The sequence below is a fragment of the Oratosquilla oratoria genome, chromosome 12, assembly GCF_046742065.1.
Source record: "Oratosquilla oratoria isolate Oo_2021 chromosome 12, ASM4674206v1, whole genome shotgun sequence".
NCBI classification, from domain to species: domain Eukaryota; kingdom Metazoa; phylum Arthropoda; class Malacostraca; order Stomatopoda; family Squillidae; genus Oratosquilla; species Oratosquilla oratoria.
The window spans coordinates 50,067,131-50,090,205 of record NC_134788.1 but is presented as its reverse complement, the minus strand read 5'-3'; the positions used below and the strand labels follow the sequence as shown (position 1 = coordinate 50,090,205).

The following is a 23,075-nucleotide window of genomic DNA, read 5'->3' as shown; positions in this document are numbered from 1 at the left end:
TTTGTTTTATTTGACCAAATGACAAGACATCTTGTCATCGGAGTTGAATGGGTTAACTTTCCTGCTACTACACACCTGTGAGACATCTCTATTCTTGGCCCCTTGTTGGAATGAGGGTCAAAGCTATGTAGAATTGAATTTTATTAATTTCTTTTTATATTTTTACAATGCTACGTCAAACTGAAAATTCAAACAATGTAGTTGAAGAAGTTATTGTATTCACCATTGGGCCTGGATGTTACAGAGACATTGATTCTCATTTTCAGTACAGACACTCCTCTACTTACGTTCATTTGTTTTATTTTACGTTTTTTTTTTTTATTTTACGTTTGAACTGACTGTAAAAAAAAAATTGTAAAAAAAAAATTTTTGAGTGAATTTTTTAGTTTAGCGCGCTCTCCGTAGTTCAAACGATACTTGCGCATGACGCTGCGTCCATTGTTTACATTGCACAAACGACAAACTGAACATGCCTTGCCTCATCCTCCTCCTCCTCCCCCTCCTCCACCATCTCAATTTATGTTGCTTGAATTTAATTTATTTGAAATTAATGTTATTATTTTACAATGTTATGTGTATAATTAATGATTTAGGGGTGTTTTATAAGATACGGTAATAGAATTTACGTATGTATAGTACAATAACAACTTACGTTCATTTTCAACTTACGTTCGGCCGTTCGGAACGTAACTAAAACGTAAGTTGAGGAGTGTCTGTATAAGGTAGAAAAATTGCCTTAAAGTAGGAAGATCAGTTATAGAAAGAGTTGGTTTCATTGAGTAATTTTTATTTATTTTTTCACAGACCATGGCAGACATGCTAAAGTTATTGGAGCCGCCACCTATGCAGAACAAGACGACCATGTGCCGACCGAACCAGTGCACCAAGGCAGTCTATTGTCGGCCTCATCCTTGGCATAAGGGTGTTCAGACAGGTAAGTGTGGGAAGAGTGGATTTATTATTATCTATTTATTTTTTCCCATTCCAGCATTTTGGTTTTGACGTGATTTTTGTTATTCTAGGTGAAACTAGCTTTGCATAAACACGGCAAAGGGAACATGTACTGGGAGTGAAGCATTTATTCCTGATGTTTCGTCAATAAACAATGAAACATCGGGAATAAACACTTCACTGCCAGTCCTCCGTGCTTCCTTTGCTGTGTTTGTGCAACTTGTTCACATGGATAAACTAGCTTTGGCTGTCAGGCCTTGCTGTTGATGCGCTGTGTCTTGCTGCATTGCTTCTGATATGGGCAATGGGTGGGGGACAGGAATGGTCCTTCATCCAGTAAGAGCTAAGATAGTATTGACAACAGTTGGGTGTTGAGTGGGTGAAGGGGGATCCAGGAACAGAGGGGCATCCGTGCCATGTGTACTGCTTTGGAGCTAAGCACGAATATATTTAAGAGAAGGCTTACGCCTTTCACATTCCATACGTAACTCGAAACTGGTAGAAGTGGCAGGGATGCCCGTTTCTGGACACCTTGTATACATCTCGGCCACCTCTTGTAAAAGTGGGGAACGGGTCTCTTGATATAATGTATGGATTATTGTGTGTGTGTGTGTGTATCGTAAGGTACAAGTTTTAATGCCAGTGTTGTCAAGATATGATCGAGGGGAGGGCCAGGATACGGAAGAAATATCCATATACGGACGACAAAAGACTGAATATCTCCTGCTGTACTCATTATTTACGATCGGTGGCGGAGCAGGTTAGGGCATCACTGTTTGCGGCAGAGTTTGAGGTGATGGCAGTTCGAACCCTGGTGCCAGCGAGTTGGACCAAAGGCATGGTTCATTAAATTCCACCCTACAGATTCCTCTGTAAGGGGCACCGACCTAGCTTCCTGATAGAGGGAGTGCGCTACGTTAAACCGAATTGTTTATACCCTTTGTTTATATAGTGTGGAAGGCAGAGGTAGATGGAGTGAACGAGGGGGTGACTAAGAATGAGATGAATGGAAGGGATAAAAGGGGCATTGGGAAAGAGGGGAATGTCTGTTGAGGAAGGAAAGGAGAAGACAGAAGATAGGGTTGAGTGGAGAATGGTTGTGTATGAACAATGCTGTGATGCATGAAAGGGAGTGGGTGGGGGATGGGGGTTAAGGAGTGGTTATGTGTGAATGATATTTTGATGCAGTGTGAAGGAATTTCTTTCTTCTCCTCCTCCTCCTCCTCCTCCTCCTCCTCCTCCTCCCAAGGAGGGGGATTTCCAATTAAATGAAGCAGCCTTGCTGTGGATGTGCTGTGTCTTGTGACACTGCTTCTGACCCAGGGCAGTGGGCGAGATGCAGGGATGACCCGTCATCCAGGAGGAGCCAAGATAAGAGGGAAAGAGGGGTGGTGAATGGGAGTGGAGTATGTGAGGATGAAATGGGTGGGAGTGGAATTATGCCTCTTGACTTTGGCTACCCCCCTTGTAAGGGGAAAAGAGCCCTTGGTATATATGTGTATGTATGTTTATACTCTGGTTTTATGAGTAGTTTGTTTGCAAAGGTAACTTGAATTGGGCATACAAACTACGGCGTGACCAGCTGAGTTAGCCATTCGGTGAATCAAACGGGGAAGTGGCAGGCTTTATGCCAGAGGTCTTGAATTGTCATTGGCGTCACGTGTCGTAACACAGACACAATCATGGCCAGGGAGGTATTTTCAACCAAAGTGTGGGGGTTTGAGATTCTCGATTTTCACATGTAACCACTTCAGTACAATTACGTCCAATTACTTGTTGTGAGGGGCGAGTGGGTGCACGAGGATGCCGGCGTCGACATCTTGATTACATATAGTTTTATGCAGTTGTACATGAGTTACCCTGGAATCTGTAAACTAGTTTGATCATGATTTCTGTGTTTATTATTACTCAGAGTAAAAGAGAACGAGTAATACAGCAGTGACTTTACATTTTATAATGTGAGTAGTGTGATGCATTGTACGTTTGGCAGCCGATGCTGTGCGCGAGAATGAGTCTCACTAAAATGGTTAAGTTGCTGGAATATTTATCCTTACAGTTCAATGAATGCTACAGTCTTCATTATTGATGGATAATGCACAAAACAAACTTCCCACTTTGTTGGACTAATTCGGTTAAAATTAGAGGTGGGTGTGCCTTTATTTTTTTATTTTTTTATTTTTTTTATTTTTTTATTTTTTTAACCCCTTCACTCCAGGCCAAAATCTCGCAGGCAGCATTAGCTGCCAGACATGCGATGTTGCGTCATAATACTCGCATTATAAAAAATAAAGTTAGTGCTGTATATTGCTCATTCTCTTTCACCCGTGAATTTTGATAACCATTGAAAATATGATGAAGCCAATTTACAGAGTATGGGGGTCATGCAGGTACAACTACAATATATATAATCGAGACGCCGACATCGGCATCCTCGCGTACCCATTTGCTCCTCATGATGCCTACGTAGGGGTCATCGTATCGAAGGGGTTAAGGAATGTCCCCTGTGGTGCTACTGGGAGAAGGATGCGTAATCCTAATCCCTGTCTTGTTTTAGTCGCCTCTTACGATTCAAGTGGGAAGACTTGGCGGCAGTATTCTTTCCCTTCTGCCCCAGGGCAGTGGGCAAGATGCAGGGATGACCCATTCTCCAGGAGGTGCCAAGATAAAAGGGAAGGAAGTGGGTTGAGGGGAGTGGAGTGGAGTATGTAGGGGATGGAATGGGTGGGAGTGGTTTCCGTGCCTTTGTTTTTTGGCTACCTTCCTTATACATACATACATATACCAAGGCTTCTTCCCCCTTACAAGGGAGGTAGCCAAAAAGGGAAAGGCATAAAATCATTTCCACCCATTCCATCCCTGAATACACTCCACACCCCTCCACCCTCCCTCTTATCTGAGCACCTCCTGGATGACGGGCCATCCCTGCACCCTGTCCACTGCCCTGGGTCAGAAGCAGTGTCGCAAGACACAGCACATCCACAGCAAGGCCGCTTCATTAAATTGGCGACCCCCCCTCTCCGTCCCCCCATTGCATAAAAGGAGAGGACGGGGAGAAATCCCTTCGGGCTGCGTCAAATTTTGCTCACACATACTACCTCACCCCCCACCTCCCTTATAAGGGGGAAGAAGCCATTGGTATATGTATGTATGTATATAGAGGGAGTTGTCATCATTCAGACATATAGTGACAACAACTCTTGGGACAGAAGAGGTGTAGCTTGGGAGAATGAACATAATGAAGGAGACTGCAAGAGACCATAAAACCCACACTAGGCAGTTCCATGTCCCTTACCACCAATCATCCCCATCCATAAAGTTATCTAACCTTATCATAAAAAGGAAAAACTATATAGTTTCAGCACTCACTATATGGTTACTGAGTCTATGCCATTTGTTGACCACTATTGGCAAACCAGTTCTTGCCTGTTTCCTTTTTGGCGGATTCAAGTCACGTCCGAAGGCGGTCTGTTTGTGGGGGTGGGGGGAGGAGACTGTGATGTAGACGGCAAGTTAGGCTCGCAGTGTTATGCTCCAAGGCGATCTGAAACTTTGGTGAGGTTTGTAGAGACAGTAGACCAGTGTTTCTCAAACTATTTGACACCAGGGCGCACCTGTGAATTAACCAAAACTTCGGAGCCCATCGTTGATTCTACCCCAATAAAGGAACTAGTTCGTTACAAACTCCCACAAATCATGTAAAACGATAATATAAAAGATAAACAGAAAGTATGAAAAGATCCGGATTGTCATTCAATAATCAGTTGAAAGAGAGAGAGAGGGGGGAGGGGGGGACCAGAAATGACTTGTTTAACCCATTGAACTCCGATGACAAGATTCTTTGTCATTTGGTCAAATAAAACAAAAAATCATAAAACACCAAAATGTTTGATCAAACACCAGAAAAATATGACGTCAATCCTCGCTTCGCTCGCAGCGAAGCGAGGACTGACGTCATATTTTTCTGGTGTTTAATCAAACATTTTGGTGTTTTATGATTTTTTGTTTTATTTGACCAAATGACAAGACATCTTGTCATCGGAGTTGAATGGGTTAACTGCAAAACCGTGGTTAGGGAAGTTAATAACTAATGCTGTGTTACTTGTATGACCTGGCTGGCAAGAATGTTCTTAATTCGCAGCAATGCACAATTTATCGTACACAAAGAGAGTGCGTATGTTTAGTCATGAATTACTAAAACCTGTTGGCAATAAGATGGTCCTGAAATGCTGGTATATTTCGCTATAACTCGTCGAAAAGGCACCAAGGAAAATGGTGGCATTGCGTGGCAGAGGGCATCTTGTTTATCTTGGCTGGGTGAAAGTGTATACACGTGCGGGCTGCACAGTAACGGTGGTGCTGCATCTCAGTGCAGCGCTGTGACGACTCATTTCAGTGTCGCCATGGATGCATACGTAACCCGTGGATTCATGAAACCTTACCCCGCCATCAGGGAGTAAGTATCTCAATACATGAACAGCTAATATGCAAAACCGTGGTTCACGAAAGCACGTTGGGGGAGGGGTGACTGTATTACTATTATCTATTAATTTATTTTTCCAATAATGAGGAAGAAAAAGTCTTTGGTGTGTAGATTTATTTATTATTTTGTTTATTCTGTATATATTTTTTTTCTATGGTGAGTCACCAATTGTAAAAGACTGCTGCTGGGTCTTGCTGCACTGCTTCTGCCCCAGGGCAGTGGCTGTATTATAGGGATAACCCATCATCCATGTGGAGCTAAAGTGAGAGAGGGGGGAAGGGTGGTGGATGAGAGTGGAGTGGGTGGATATGCCTTATGACTTGGCTTGGTATGTAGATAGAGTATGTGTTAGAAATAAATTGACACAGCCCAAAGGGATTTCTCCTTGTCTTCTCCTTTTCTGCATGAGGGTACGGAGATGGGGGGTTGCCAATATAATTAAGCGGCCTTGCTGTGGATGTGCTGCATCTTGCAACACTGCTTCCGACCCATGGCAGTGGGCGAGATGCAGGGATGACCCGTCATCCAGGAGGAGCCAAGATAAGTGGAAGGGAAGGAAAAGGGTGGAGGGGAGTGGAGTGTGATAGGGATGGAACGGGTGGGAATAGTTTTTATGCCTTTGTTTTTTGGCTACCTCCCTTGTAAGGGGGAAAAAGCCTTTGGTATATGTATGTATATTGCTAGATATATGACAGGTCTGTCAGGATGTCACAAAAATCTCTAGAGTATTGACTGCGTGAATGATTCTGATGATTAGTAAATGGAAGAGTTACTTTGTACGTGGAAATAGAATGGAAGAACTTGAGAATTGTGAAATTCTTTTTTGAAAGACCCACGTAATGAAGGGATGAATGGAAAACATGGCAGGAAAGTGGTGTGTACACTTTGAACATATAAAGACATATCACTTGTAATAAGGAAAATATGTATCGTGTACACCAAAGAGAATTTAAAAATGACTAGGATGATACTGTAGGTAGAGGTGTTGTGAAATACAACGGAAATGTATTGACAGACTCTTCCGTGAGGGGAGTAGGTACACTTGGGTTGCTGTCGAACGGTGGAAGAGGAACTCAAAGATGTATCACTTGGTGGTTTGCCACCGTACACAGGAAAAGAACTCTTAAGTAAAATGTTCTTTCTTCGTAGACCCAGAACCATACAGAACGGGAGGAGGCGATTCACCTTTGCAGTTGCAGCAGAACGTGAACGGCAAGGTGACGGAGGAAAACGGCCACGGTGTTGATTTCTCCCACAGAACGGGGCACCTGGGGAAATCGTCACTTTTAGGTCGCTTGACGGGAAGACATTTCCCAGATATTATCACACCCACGGAGAAGACTGGCCTGAAACAACAGTGTGCCGTGTGCAGTAACAAGCAGGTTGCCGAGGGAGAGAAGATTCTTGGGGAGACTAAATACTTTTGTCCTGACTGTGAAGTGGCTCTGTGTGTAGTACCATGTTTTAGAATTTACCATACGTCCCCAGACCTTTAGCTTAGTAGTTAGATTCATTTCTTGCCCTACAGTATGTCAGTGTACCTTTTTTCGTATTCCCAAGTGTGTTCCATAATTCTGAGGGACTCAAAAAAGACAAATCTTCAACTTTTTATATATATATATAAAAGAAAATTAATTCTGAGTTGTCTCATAATATTTGAGAATGGAAATGAAGATGTGTTTCAGCATGTAATACCCTCCCGAAAGTAATAAATTTTGTAACAAAAAAGAATGTATTAACTTGCCCATATGTAGTAGTTTTGTAGAAACTGGCTGGGGGGAAATTGATAATATTCCACCCCCTCAACCCCCCCCCCCCCCCACACACACACACAAGTTAATGGATATTAAAAGTAACATTAATTGAGGGCCTGCACTAAAGAGTTGAATCAGTCCTCATAAACATGTAGGTAGAATTAAAATCACAAAGAACCCACAGTCGGAATAAAAGGAAACTTAGAAGAAAGTATAGCTTCTATATTTCGTACTTTACAGAAGAGGGCTATAGCTATTAGCCGAAATATAGAAGTTATACTTTCTTCTAAGTTTCTCTTTATTCTGACTGTGGGTTCTTCGTGATAATAATTTTACAAATGTGCCACTACATTTTTGTCCAAGTGTAGATAGAAGACCAAAAGAGTACACAAATGCTGAGGAGCTTTGAGTTAGGTTTCCGCGCTTTGGGGGCATAAGGAAAGAGACGGGTTAACAGATGCTCTCCACGTGTCGTCCATCCCCCAGGTGGTCGTCTACGAACCCCTCAAAAACAAATAAAATTGTCTGCTGTTATCGGAAACGGATCTGTGCAACACGTCATGCAAGGTTCAGAATGCAGTTGAGGTTGTCAATTGGATTGTCCGTATCACTCAGGAAGTATTACGGTTTTATTGACAATAACTGGCGCTTCATTCCTTGGGTGTGATGTCACGCCAGAGAGGAGAGATTGTAGGCAAGGGACTGATGTGATTTGCATTCTTTTTTGAGGGGAGACCAATCTCCAGTCAAAGAACAATGATGTGCGTCTCGTCAACAGAGACGTTACCGAAGACCCAAAAATATTGAATGTAAAACTTGTGCAGTCAGCATCCTGCATGGAAAGAATGAGGGTACGGAGAGGGAGTCAGATAGGATACAGCAGGAAAGACAAAGTAAGAAGTGTGTGGAAAGCAGAAGTGGATAGATTGAGATTGAGAGGAATACCAAGAACAAGGCGGTTGGACATGATAAAAGGGAGTTCTTTGGATACAGGTGGGATGTCTGTCGACTAGGGACGAGAGTGAATCGCTCGAGGTTGTGAGTGGATGACAAGATGATGCGTCTCGAACGAATGTTTAGTTTTTCGAGCAGATCCATTGAAGTTCTGGGTGTCGGGTCCTCTGTGGTGGAGGAGCTTTTCTTTGCTGCATTGCTTATGACCCAAGTAGGTGGTGACCCTGCTGTATGGGATGATGATTTATTTATTTTATTTCTTGTTTTTATTTTTATTTTAAAATATTCTGGCTGCCTTTGCCTTTGACACGAGCCATACGATGGTGGACAGGGATGGCTCTTCGTCCATAAATTGACAGGACGAAAGTGGCAATGAATGGGTTTCGATGGACGTAAGATGCGTGTTTCAAAGACCAGAAGTGGACCTCTGACTGGTAGAGATTGTACAGTGGAGTTCACTTAACCTCGTCAATACGAGTCAAATTCTTACTGGCAGCATCAGCTGCATGATGTATGGTGATTTGACGATGCACCTCAATACTAGCATTATAAAACGTAAAGTTACAGCCGTATTACTCGTTTTCTTTCACTGAACGTTAATAACCACAGAAAATATGATCAGGCCAGGTCACAGAATACGGGGGTCACTCGGCTACAGCTACAAAATATCCTCATGTACCCACTCGCGCCTCGTGATGCCTACGTAGACGTCATTGTACGGAAAGGGTTAAGTCGCAGCTTCTGCTCAAGTAACTTCTCAAATCTGAACCCGAACCTTAACATCAGTGCTGTCTCTGATGAGGATGACCAAAGAATGGTAGGTCATTACAGCAGTTACGAAGCAGCTGCTGTGAACATCCAGATGCAGTTGAACTTCGGATAATGAATGCACCCATTTAATGAACAACTGGGTTAACAAACAAGTAAAAAAAAAAAAAAATTGTCTCTGTTAACGAATGACACTTGGTGGTATGAATATACACATGCATCTATACACATTAGATGAAACAGTAGTGTGTGCAAAAACAATACAAGAATGTAAGAGCCAATTAGACATGGCGAAATATAGAGATGGGACATGAGTGTAGCTCCCCTTCCCGTAAAATACAACTAGGTAAATACCTCGGTTGAGGAAGGACGGGAGAGGACAGAAGACGGGTGAATGGAGAATGGTTGTATATGGTAAATGTTGTGATGCATGAGGTGGATTGGACGGGGGAGTGGGGGTGAGGTAGTGTGTGTGAGCAAAAATTTTGACGCAGCCCGAAGGGATTTCTCCCCGTCCTCTCCTTTATATGGGGGGACGGAGAGTGGGGGGCCGCCGATTTAATGAAGTGCCCTTGCTGTGGATGTGCTGTGTCCTGCAGCACTGCTTCTGACCCAGGGTAGTGGACAGGGTGCAGGGATGACCCGTCATCTAGGAGGTGCTAAGATGGGAGGGGTGTGGAGTGTTTTGGGGAAAAAAGCCTTGGTATATGTATGTATGTATGTAAATACCTCACTGGTTCAGTAGTGCTTTGGGATGTTTTCCACAATTATTTTGATTTAATAAGAGTCACAGAACAGATTAAGAGTCATCTTAGGAACAATCGAGATGAGATAGACCAGTGGCTGAGGTCAAACAAAATGGTTGACTGTCATCGGAAATCATCAGTGATGTTGCTCACCCCAGACAACCATGAATCAAATAAACCATCCATTGGTCAAATGGAGTGGGCAACTCCTTCCACTGGACAAGAGCCCTGAAATTCTAAGCCGTACTTTTGACATGCACACATAGTTCAACCCACACGAGTACCTAACGGCAGAAATTGGTAAGAAAATAAACATACTGAGATTGGTAGTACATACATATACCAAGGCTTTTTCTTGCTTACAAGGGAGGTAGCCAAAAAGGAAAAGGCATAAAATCATTCCCACCCATTCCATCCCTGAAAACACTCCACACCCCTCCACCCTCCCTCTTCCCTCTTATCTTAGCACCTCCTGGAGATTGGTAGTATGCACAGATTTTGGTCGACAATAAGATTGTAAACCATAATATGCAAAGAGCTCATCAAGAACCTCCATATCATAGTTCCTTCAGTCCAGTCAAGAAAATAAAACACCCTGTAAACTATACAAAACCATCCAGAATGATAATACATATATACATATGCATACATATACCAAGGCTTTTTCCCCCTTACAAGGGAGGTAGCCAAAAAGGAAAAGGCATAAAATCATTCCCACCCATTCCATCCCTTAATACACTCCACACCCCTCCACCCTCCCTCTTATCTTAGCACCTCCTGGATGCATATACCAAAGGCTTTCTTCCCCCTTACATAGGAGGTAGCCAAGAGACAAAGGCATAGAAACCACTCCCACCCATTCCATCCCCTACATACTCCTCTCCCCTCCACCCTCTTCCCTCCCTCCCTCTTATCTTGGCTCTGCCTGGATGACAAGTCATCCCTGCACCTTGTCCACTGCCCTGGGCCAGAAGCAGTGTCACAAGACAGCACATCCACAGCAAGGCTGCTTCATTAAATTGGTCATACCCCCTCTCCGTCCCCTCGTGCAGAAGAGGAGAAGACGGGGAGAAATCCCTTCGGGCTGCGTCAAATTATTTCTCGCACATACTCCCTCACCCCCCATCCCCCACCCATTCCACCACATACATCACAGCATCATCCATACACAACCCTTCTCCATTCAACCCTGTCTTCTGCCCTTTCCTGTCCTTCTGCAACAGACAGAATGATAATGGAATGCAATTAAGCTACCCCAACAGAAGGTATTCACTCCGAAACTAAAATTTCTTCTTGAAGTGGCACGAGGATGTATCCACATGTGCCTCCACTATGAGAACTGGAGACGAAGGGAAGACTTGGGAATTCCTTTGTGCTCAATGTGGATGGCCTGGATGATATGGATTGGCTTTGGGTACGGGGGTCGCACGGATGTGTGAGAGTGTGTTGGTTAATGCTGAAGAAACTGGAACAATTTGGATGAGAGACGGCTGCAACTTACACGTATCCTAAATGGATGATCATGATATGGTTTAAATGGAAGACTGCATTATACACAATCATGCACGCAAACAACACAACATACACTCTATAAAGGATTTGTGGGAAAACCCAGTTTCGGCTGTGGCCTTCCTTGGGGAGACGGGACTGCTCGGACAGACAGTCTAGGGAACGACAACAACAACAACATCACAGACTTCCCCCTATTGGAAGGCTAAGATGGTGCCCCTCACAGAGGGCTTTGTAGCGTGAAATTTAACAAACCATAATGCCCTTGGTCCAGCTTCTCTGATGGCAGGATTTGAATTGCCATCCCCTTGACCTTTGCCGCAAGTAATGACACCCTAACCTGGTAGCCAAGAGACAAAGGCATAGAAACCACTCCCACCCATTCCATCCCCTACATACTCCTCTCCCCTCCACCCTCTTCCCTCTTCCCTCTTCCCTCCCTCCCTCTTATCTTGGCTCCACCTGGATGACAAGTCACAGCATCAACCAGCGAGCTCAGCCAGCGAGCTTCCCTTTGAATGAAATAAATTGCACGGGTATAGTCGACTTCACCCGTACGGGTGGGAGGACAATAAAACTATTTCATTGCCAAAATCAGAGTGAACTAGTGATGGACCACAAAGGTGGGGGCGGTTGCTGCCAGCTTGGTGTACGCATTGGACGCTAGGTGAGGATTGCGGGTGTACTGCAACAGGCATGATATTCTTCCGATTTAAATCGGAATTACAATTTTTTTCGTTTCCTGACAAAGATCTTGTGTCATTAATTACTGATTGTAATAAACTATCCTGTAAAAAAATAAAAAAAAAATTGAATAATTTTTGGTTGATGTGAAGTTTTGGGCAATTTGTATGTTGGCTGTACCTGTGTGTAAAGGGTTTATTTTGCGCCGGGACGCAAGTGATTTGTTTTGTGTAGCATTGCACGGTGTGGTGTGCACGTGTATGTATAGTAAGGTGATGACTGGGGTAGATTTGATTTTGGCCGAATTATATCGATAGCAACATCAACGGAACAGCTTGCATGCCTTTGTTTACTAGCAATTCAGCCCAGGGACTCAGCCTAGGCCTGCGGCCCCCTGACCCCCACTGGGGGCTCTGCCCCTGGACCCCTGGGCAATGTAGATTTTTTTTTTGGTTACCCACGGAAGCTCACTGGCTGAGCAGGTTAGGGCGTCATTACTTGCGGCGAAGGTCGAGGGGAGGGCAGTTCGAATCCTGCCACCAGTGAAGTTGAACCAAGGGCATTATGGTTCATTAAATTCCACGCTACAAAGCCCTCTGTAAGGGGCACCGTCCTAGCCTCCCAATAGGGGAGAGTTTGTGATGTTAAACCATATCACTATCATGCCTGCCGCAAATAACGCTCCTTCAGATTGCTGGAGTATGAAGGAAGCTGAGGATCTCAAAAAGAAAGTATGACAGTCTACTTGTGATCACTGCCAAATTTGAGCCCATAAACGTAAACGGAATCAGCATGGAAACTGCGGTGTTCAAACATGGGGGAAAAATATACATAATTGTCAAGGAATCTTGTGAAAAGAAAAAGATGATTTTTCATCAAAAGCCCACAATATCATTCAACTGAAGAAGTGTGCAGTTACCAAAAGCATTGATAAAATATACCCAGAATATATTGGCTCCGGACCTATTTATACATACGCCAGGGGTCTCTTCTCCCCTATAAGAGAGGTAGCCATCCAGAGCACACCCCAACTTCTATCCACCAACCATTTTCCCCTTCTCATCTTAGTTCTTGCTAAGCACATCTTGCTGTGGATGTGCTGTGTCTTGCGGAACTGCTTCTGAACTAGGGCAGTGGACAAGATGCAGGGATGACCCGTCATCCAGGAGGTGCCAAGATAAGAGGGAGGGAGGGGAGTGGAATATGTAGGGGATGGAATGGGTGGTAGTGGTTTTTAGCCTTTGTTTTTTGGCTACCTCTCTTATAAGGGGGGAAAAAGCCTTTGGTATATGTATGTAGTGAATGTTACGTGTCATTGTCTTATGCATGGCATTCTGATAATTGTACAAAGAACTAGAAGTATCATTAATAACATTGCCATGAGCTCTGGAGAGTCTGAAAAATTATTTTCAGTAATGAGCATCTCTATTTGAAAAAAAAAAAGTACTTTGGAGTTACATACATACATATACCGAAAGCTTTTTCCCCCTACACGGGGGGGTACTCAAAAAGAAAAAGGCATAGAAACCACTCCCACCCATTCCATTTCCTATATATTCTACTCCCCTCCACCCTCCTCCCGCCCTCTTATCTTGGCACCTCCTGGATGACGGGTCATCCCTACATCCTGTCCACTGCCCTGGGTCAGAAGTTAAAAGTAAAAAAAAAAAAAAAAAGCAGCAATTATTTTTGCTATGAACTTTGTTCGCTGTCCAAATTTGCAGGATTGTATACATTCGGTTCAAATGTTGTTGACCCAAGATTCAATAAGGAATGAAAAATATTAGGATAATCATGTTTCAATGTGGACACGTTTGAATACTTATAAGAAATGAAATCATAAGGATATCTTCCTTTTATTGATTCCATTAAAAAAAATATATATATATATATATATATATATATAGATACACACACACACACACACCAAGGGTTTTTTTTCTTCCTTACAAGGGAGGTAGCCAAATATAACAAGGCATAAAATCCATTCCCACCCCACCTCCTGGATCTCCTGGGTGACAGGTCACCCCTGCATCTTGCCCACTGCCCTGGGTCAGAAGCAGTGTCGCAAAACACAGCACTTCCACAGCAAGGCCGCTTCATTAAATCAGCAACACCCCCCCCCCCCTCTCCATCCCCTCATGCAGAAATGGAGAAGACTGGGAAGGTAGGGAGGTGCTTAGAGTAAGCTGCTTAGATGAGAAAGAAAAGGAGAATGAGTATAAGAAGAAGCTGAGAGAGGAGTGGGAGGGAGTCATAAGGTGTGCAAAGATGGTGTGTGGAACAAGGAAGGCAGGAGGAAATAGAAGGAAGGGTAGTGAATGGTGGGATGAGGAAACAAAGAAGGTTGTAGAAGAGAAGAAGTGAGCTTTCACAGATTGGTTACAAAATAGGACGAGGGAATATGAGAGGTACAAAGAGAAGAGAAGTAAAGCATAAGATAAAAGAGGCAAAGAGGAGAACAGGTCTGAAATGGGGTAAGAGTATGACAGAAAATTTTGAAAGTAATTAAAAGATGTTTTGGAAGGAAATTAAGAGAGGAAGAGGAGGCGAATCAAGTAGAAAAGAAAAGGTAAAAGGTGCAGATGGAGAGATGATAATGGAAGAGACAGCAGTAAGAGGAAGATGGGCAGAGTATTTTAAGGAGTTGCTAAATGTGAACATGAGGGGACGTCCTAGGATGAGGTGGATGGATGGGGTGAAGGGGGCTTTGGGGAAGAGGGGAATGTCTTGAGGAAGGATGGGAGAGGACAGAAGACAGGGGTGAAAAGGAGAATGGTTGTATATGGATGATGATGTGATGCATGAGGTGGAATGGGTGGGGGGGATGGGGGGTGAGGTAGTATGTGTGAGCAAAATTTGACGCAGCCTGAAGGGATTTCTCCCCCGTCTTCTTTTATGCATGGGGGAACAGAGAGGGGGGGTCGTCGATTTAATGAAATGGCTTTGCTGTGGATGTGCTGTGTCTTGCGACACTGCTTCTGACCCAGGGCAGTGACAAGGTGCAGGGATAACCTGTCATCCAGGAGGTGCTAAGATAAGAGGGAGGGTGGAGGGGTGTGGAGTGTACAAGGGGTGATCAGAAAGTAATGACAGTCGGACTCGTAGCTGAGAGACTATAAGTGTTGGGGGGGCGGGGAGCAAGGGGCAGCAAGTGTTGCCTGTTGTTACATGTTTGAGCTTGTCGCTGTTTGTCTAGCTTACATTTTATCGTTGCGCTGTGCGATTGCGTCATTGTTGGTTTGCCTCTCTAACCGGAAACATGGATTTTTCGAAAGAAGGCTGCAGATTCTACACCTTCACAAGGTGGAAATTCGGGAAAAAAGCAACGGAGATCAGAGAGGAATTGTTGCAAGTTTTTCCCAAGTCTACTCCATCACTGGAAACTGTTTCCCGCTGGATTCGAGCTTTCGCAGCCGGAAAATTGCAGCTAGAAGATGATCATCGTCCTGGCCGCCCTCGGACATCCGTGACCGAAGCAACGACTGTCCGTGCGCGGGCCATCATTGACGAAGATCCAACTGTTACTCTTCGATTCTTATCCTTGGAGCTCGGTGTCAGTTATGGGAGCGCACATGACATCGTGCATGAACACTTAGGGCTGAGGAAGAAGTGTGCTCGATGGATACCTCATTTGCTTACGGAAGAGCAGAAGAGCGAACGGGTGCGGATTTGTCGTCTATGGCTGGCTGAATTCGAGCCAAATGGTCCGAAACGGTTCTCAAATGTAGCTACCGGAGATGAGTGTTGGATTTCTTTATTCACCACCAGAGACAAGCAGTCTAACATGGTGTGGTTGAGTGATGAAGAACCTCGACCTCAGATTCTGAAGGAAGGATTTCGCAGCAGGAAGCGCCTTTTCACCATCTTCTTCAATTCACAAGGACCAATGTGTGTGGATGTAATGCCTCAACAGTGTACTATCACAGCCCAGTACTACACTGATCACGTCCTTCCTTGAGTCCTGGAATATCAGGCCAAGACTGCACCAACCCGTCGCCGATCGCGCCTTTTGCTGCACCATGACAATGCTGCCCCCCACAAAGCTCGCCTCACTGTGCAGTTCCTGGAGCAGCAGGGGATCACACTTCTCCCCCACCCACCCTACTCGCCTGACCTTGCTCCCTGTGATTTTTGGTTGTTTCCAAAGATCAAGGGTGCGATCGCAGGGAAGCTGTTTCATTGCATCCAAGATCTGGCGCGAGCAGTCAATTCAGAGCTACGAGGTATATCGGCTTCTGAGTACCGTGAGTGCTTCATGAAGTGGCGAAAGAGGATGGAACGTTGCATAGAGGCAGGAGGGGAGTACTTTGAAGGAACGTAGGCCACTATTTGGATTTACCTCGGTACCGTGAAAATATATGGTATCACTGTCATTACTTTTTGATCACACCCTTGTATTCAGGGATGGAATGGGTGGGAATTATTTTATGCCTTTTCCTTTTTGGCTACCTCCCTTGTAAGGGGGAAAAAGCCTTGGTATATGTATGCTAAATGTGAAAGAGGATAGGGAGGGAAAGGCGGTTGCAGTGGGAAGTGCTAAGAAAATGAAAGTGATGAATGAGGAAAATGAAGGAGAAATAAGGGAAGATGAGGTGAAAGCAGTTATTAAAATGATGAGAGCAGGTAAGGCACCTGGGTTAGATGAACGCCATGCAGTGTCTAAAAAAGGGAGGTACAGTGATGGTGGACTGGCTGGTGAGGTTATTTAATATTTCTCTAAAAGATAGTGGAGTGTTGGAGGAGTGCCTGTATAGTTCCACTTTACAAGGGAAAAGGGGACATTGTGAGTGTAGTAGTTTCAGATGGATCAGCTTGTTAAGTGTAGTTGGGAAGGCTTATGGGAGGGTTTTGATTGACAGGATTAGGAGAGGAACAGGGAGTAATTGGTGAGGAACAGTGTGGATTTAGGACAGGTAGGGGTTGTGTAGATCAGACTTTTGTGGCAAGGCATGTGAGAAAGCTTTAGGAAAAGGTAAGGATGTTTTTTTTGGGCTTTATGGATTTGGGAAAGGCTTATGACGGTAGACAGGAAGACTCTGTTGGAGGTATTACAGATACATGGGATAAGAGGAAAGCTTTTAACCCCTTCCATACGGTGCCGCACACGTAGGCGTCATGAGGAGCAAGTGGATTCGCGACGCTGCCATATCGGCGTCTTGATTATATTTATTGTAGTCGCCCCTGTGTTTTTACATTCTCCCAAATGCGCCCTGAATCCCATTCTCTGTGGTTTTCAAAATTCGCGGGTGAAAGAGAGAACGATCGATATAAGCGGCGACTATATTTTATGATAAGAATATTATTACGTGACGTCATACGGCTGGCATTGGCTGCTGCCCGCGAGATTTAAGTCCCGTACTGAAGTGGTTAAGAACAGTCGAGTTTTCATGAGAGTAGTAGAGCTTGTGTTAGGATTAGAAATAAGAGTGAGTGGTTTGAGGTGAGACTTTGCCAGGGATGTGTTGTCACCATGGCTTGTCATATGAGGAGGCATTGGCTAAACTAGATTTACCGACTCTGGAGCAAAGAAGAGAGAGGTGACCTACTGACCATCTACAGAATCATGAAAGGCATAGAAATACTTGATAGAGAGGACTTGTTAAACTAGGACAGGAGAAGCACAAGAGGACATGGAAAGAAAATAAAAAAACATAGCCACAGAAGAGATCTGAAGAAAGACAGTTTTCCACATAGAGTGGTAGACACTTGGAACAAACTGGACAAGGAAATAGTGTGCGCAAAAACCATTCAGGAGCTTAAAAGCAAACTAGACACTGCGAGATACAAAGGCGGGACGCCACGAGCGTAGCTCCCCTTCCTGCAAAATATAGCTAGGTAAATACACACACACATACCCAACACACACACACACACACACACACACACACACACACACACACACACACACACATACAGAGACAGGACACCATGAGCGAAGCTCCCCTTCCCGTAAGATTCAACTAGGTAAATATACACACACATACACACACACACTTGCTCACTGAGGACCTGAAAGACAATAAAAACCAAGAAGTATAATACCACTACTACCTCAATCTGTGCAGAACATTTGCAGTATTTATGTATACGAAAGAGGTAGAACCTGGATTAGAGATCGTGTTCTACCGACACCAAATGTCTTAAAATCTTACGTTTATCCACAGATCCGTGTCCTGCCGGTGAAGGTTCCAGCCCGAGTACGGAGGACAAGACGAAGCCAAAAGGAATCCTTCCCGTGCCCATTCCAATGTACGTCCCGTCGCCCATGATGATGTACAATGCACCGTGTCCCGTCCCGCTCTTCATCCCGTTACCCGTACCTGTTCCCATCTTCATCCCTACCACTGCCAAGACCTCAGAAGATGTGGCCAGATACATGAAGGTTAGAGTCATAGAAATATTTGTATGTGTGCACATTTTTTTTTTTTTTTCTAATTGTATTTACCCTATAATGGGGGATATTGACGGCTTGTTATTGTGCGGTACTAATTGCACAGTAGCGTGAAGCCAATGCTCTAGGGACTGTTTTTGGGGGACCTACAAACTAGAATTGATCATATTGTCCATGATAGAGTAAAATCTTTACTCCTAGAGGAAGGATATTACATTTGTTCTTGAAATGACCCTCCGTTATGGTTCTAAAACCATTCTTTACCCCTTCTTAGAATATACTTTTCCCCAATGTGCCCTGTAGTAGTAGAAAACTTTACCACCATATTTCCTATCCAAGTCATAAAAAAAAAGTGACAAAGTGCAATGGAGTGATGAGTCTAGGCATCCTGCTTTCTGTAAAATAATCATGCAAGAGGTGAAACTGGAATGGGAGGTGCAAGTTTTTGTAAACACACATGAGCCTGGTAGTGAAAAGAGTGTAGAGAAAAGGGAGAGGTGAAACTGGAATGGGAGGTGCAAGTTTTTGTAAACACACATGAGCCTGGTAGTGAAAAGAGTGTAGAGAAAAGGGAGGCTTTTTGAATAGATTTAAATTGGGAGGAATGTAGTAGTGTTGGGAGATCTTATTGCTAGAGTAGGGGGGTGAACCAGTAGATGGAATGGTAGGGAAATTTGGAGTGCCATTTAAACATATAGTGGAGAATTGATGGTGGAAATTGATGATAGTTAAAACACAGTATTTAAGAGGGGAGTCAAGCATAATTACACATGGGAAAGGATGGTGGATGGGAAGATGGTTGACAAGGCAGTAATGGACTATGTAGTGGTATCCAAAGGATGAATAGAAAGAGTTCTGGTTATCCATGGTCATAGGGGAATGTCAGGTATTTGGTGGAAGGTAAATTGAGAGTGGAGGATAGGTGGAGAGGCACTTAGTGTAAACAAACTAAAAGGTATTAATGGACTATGTAGTGGTATCCAAAGGAAGGATAGGAAGAGTTCTGGCTATCCAGGGTCATAGGGGAATGTCAGATATTTGGTGGAAGGTAAGTTGAGAGTGGAGGATAGGTGGAGAAAGAGAAGGGCAGAAGGTGGAGAGGTGCTTAGTGTAAACAGACTAAAAGGAATGCAAGGAGAAACTGAGATAAGTGAGGGAGGTGGTGAAGGAGGGAATAGAGGTGGGGGTAGAAGAATCGGTGTATTTACCTAGTTGTATTGTACGGGACGAGAGCTATGCTCGTAGTGACCCGTACTCGTATCTCTCCGCATCCAGTTTCTTCTTAAAATCGTGTATAATTTTGGCACTCACTGTTTCTCTGTTTAGTTTGTTCCAGACATCGATCACTCTATGTGGGAAGCTATTCTTTTTCAGGTCTCTTTTGTAACTGTCTTTCTTTAGCTTCTTTTTTGTGTGTTTCAGAGAGGAAGCGACAAGGTGTGCAGAAATGATATGTGGAATGAAGAGGATAGGAGGGAATAGAAGAAACGAGAGTGGGCGGTGGGATAAATGAAGATGGTAGTAGGAGAGAAGCGAGTGTTTAGGGATTGGTTGAAAGGTAGAACTCGGGAAGCACATGAGAAGTACAAGTAAAAGAAGGGAGAACGCGTAAAAGGAGGCAAAGGCGAGGGCAACTGTAAAAAGGGGGTAGGAGAATGACACATTTTTTGAAAAGAATAAAAAGATGTTTTGGAAGGAAGTTAGGGAGTCCGTGAAGAAAAGGGAAAAGGTACAGATGGACTGATGTTCATGGAAGTGAAGGCAGTTAAGGGGAGATGGGTAGAGTATTTCAGAGTTGATGGATATGGAGGAGGATAGGGATTGATTGATTGTGGCAGTGGAAGGCACTAAGAAAATGACTGATGGGAGAGGGAAATGGAAGAGATATAAGAAAAGATGAAGTACAAGAGCTTTCAAGATGATGAGAGCAGGTATGGCACCTAGGTTGGATGGATGTTATGTAGAGTGTTTGAAGAAGGCAGGTACAGTAATAGTTGACTGACTAATGAGATTGTTTAATGTGTATGTAAGAGAGGGTAGAGTGCCTGAGGACTGGAGAAGTTCCTGTATAGCACCACTTTACAAGGGAAAAGGGGACAAGTGTGAGTGTAGTAGTTTTAACCCATTAAACTCCGATGACAAGATTCTTGTCATTTGGTCAAATAAAACAAAAAATCATAAAACACCAAAATGTTTGATCAAACACCAGAAAAATATGACGTCAGTCCTCGCTTCGCTCGCGAGCGAAGTGAGGACCGATGTCATATTTTTCTGGTGTTTGATCAAACATTTTGGTGTTTTATGATTTTTTGTTTTATTTGACCAAATGACAAGAATCTTGTCATCGGAGTTTAATGGGTTAAGAGGGATCAGTTTGTTGAGTGTAGTTGGGAAGGCTTATGAAAGGGTCTTGATGGAGAGGAACAGAGGGAGTAATTGGTGAGGAACACTAGGTTCAGGGAAAGTAGAGGATGCATAGATCAGATTTTTGTGGTAAGACAGATTTATAAGAAGGTTTTTAGGCAAAAGGTAATTTATTTATTTATTTGTTTTTAGGTTTTGTCCCATTAATTATCTACGTTATGGCAACATTTTTCCTGATTGAATTGCTGTGACAAAGATGGCAGGGAAGGGTGGATAATTCCAGTTTTGCAGCCAAGTGGATCCTTTGGAACAACTCATGGTTGCCCATAGACAAAATCCACCTGAGGTGTTAAAAAAAAATGTCTTAAGATTTTTCCTTGTAGCTGTATTATCCTCAACATGAGCATGTTTCATATATGTACGGTGGAACCTCGGATTACGAACTTAAACCGTTCCGTGACTCCGTTCTTAAACCGAAATTATCGTTAACCAAAGCGATTATGGTGCAAATGCACCAAAGCACTACTTGAGCCAGTGGGAATGGTGTGTACAGGCGTATGTGTATGTTCGTATTCCAAGGCATCTTTCGTTAACGGAGACAAAATATTGTTCACAAAACTTGTTCATCAACCAGTTTGTTAACTGAGGTGTTCGTTATCCAAGGTTCAACTGTATATGTGTGTGTGTATATACACACACAGAGAAGATAGGGTTGAATGGAGAAGGGTTGTGTATGGATGATGTTGTGATGCATGAAGGGGAGTGGATGGGGGTTGGAGATGTGGGAGTAAGTATGATTAATAAATTGACGCAGCCCGACGGGATTTCTCCCCATGTTCTCCTTTTCTACATGAGGGGACGGAGAGGAGGGTTGCCGATTTAATGAAGCGGCCTTGCTGTGGATGTGCTGTGTCTTGTGACACTGTGTCTGACCCAGAGCAGTGGGCAAGATGCAAGGATGACCCATCATCAAGGAGGTGCCAAGATAAGAGGGAGCATAGAGGGTGGAGGGGAGTGGAGTACGTAGGGGATGGAATAATGGGTGGGAGTGGTTTCTGTGCCTTTGGTTTTTGGCATCCTTCCTTACAAGGGGCAAAAAAAGCCACTGGTATATGTATCTCTGAATAAAAAAAAATCTTTGTTGAATTATAGGACTGTGGCACCTCAGTGGACCAGAGTCACACATTTCATATTATACCAGAATTCTGAACCACTTTATAGCCTACTCTTTCTAATATCTGCTGTTCCAGAGATCTCTTTTACCGCTCGCAGAGTACCGCATCATTTCTCATGTTAGTGTGATAGGGGATAAGAATAATATCACTAAGTTCCTACATATTTCATTAAGGGTGACTGTATTGGGTAGGGCTAGAGGACTGGGGGTGGGTTCTGATTTTTTCTTCTTCTTCTTCTTCTTCTTCTTCTTCTTCAGCGGTAATTTTTTACTTCGAGTTATTAGAGGGAGGAATGGATGGCGGATGGGAGTGGGTACATGCTTTTTAACTTTTGTCTCCCTGGTAAGAGGATAGGTAGATAAGACTTCAAAGTGTACTTTGACTTTTAAGAAAAAGCCGTCCGTATGGGATTCACCATGGTCTTGGATCACGTGTTGGCCTTGTGATCGACAGCTATTTCCCTCCTGAAAGAGAGATCATCATCATCATATATTGAATTCTTAATTATGATATTGCTCATCCTCTTTACCCATTGGTGGTGGGTTACTGGGTGTTTGTAGACATTGTTTGAATGTTCTTTGTAACAATACTCATTTACAGTTTGATAACCTGGTTGCCTTTTCCAGGGATTCATGGAGAAGATGCGGTCAGAGTCCGCCGAATCGTCCGGGATGATGATGCTGACCAACGCCGCAGGCGAAGGGGAACCTTCCCGTTCCTCCTCCTCCTCCTCCTCCTCCTTCCCATCCTCCTCCTTCAAACAGGGAAAGGAAGGTCGGACAGAAGCGAACGATGTTGCGTCGCCAGGGGAGGGAACGGGAGCTCAGGAAGGGTATTCCGCATGCGAAAGTGGGATGGAGAGGAGAGGAGACGGGGATGAGAGAGAGGAGGACGGAGCAGTCAGAGATTTTCGCATGGAATGGGAGGACGTAACGTCAAGGCTGGATCGTGCCGAAGAAAGGGTGACTGAGAGGAAGACGGAGCGAGAGAATGGTGAGTTTGTGTGACGTTGGACTGGGACCAGCTCAGGTGGGATGAATGTTTGAGAATCGTGCCGCCTGGGCCGCGGTTGCGGTCCGGGTGCCTTGCCGTGCTGTCTTTTCGGGAAGGGAGGGGGGTTAGTGGTGACGCTTCCGTTGTAGGTTCGGAGCGATTCATTGACTCAGTAAGGAAGCACCGTTCTGCCACAAAGTCACATGCGTATTATGGGCATTTTTGGACAATGATACCTTCCACTCATTACCATAAGAAGGATGTAATTAATTCTAAAACTTATTAAGAAATAAAATTGTACGG

At 44.0% G+C, this 23,075-nt stretch overlaps 1 protein-coding gene across 1 annotated transcript in view; it reads left to right on the top strand.

Annotated features, from left to right (window-relative positions):
* woc (zinc finger protein without children) overlaps positions 1-23,075 on the top strand; it is a 118,377-nt gene that overhangs the window by 33,944 nt on the left and 61,358 nt on the right. Inside the window, exons 11-13 of the mRNA XM_076195871.1 lie at positions 805-934; positions 18,014-18,231; positions 22,406-22,772. Of these exons, the coding sequence (XP_076051986.1) occupies positions 805-934; positions 18,014-18,231; positions 22,406-22,772 (715 nt within the window). The remainder of the gene's footprint in view (positions 1-804; positions 935-18,013; positions 18,232-22,405; positions 22,773-23,075) is intronic.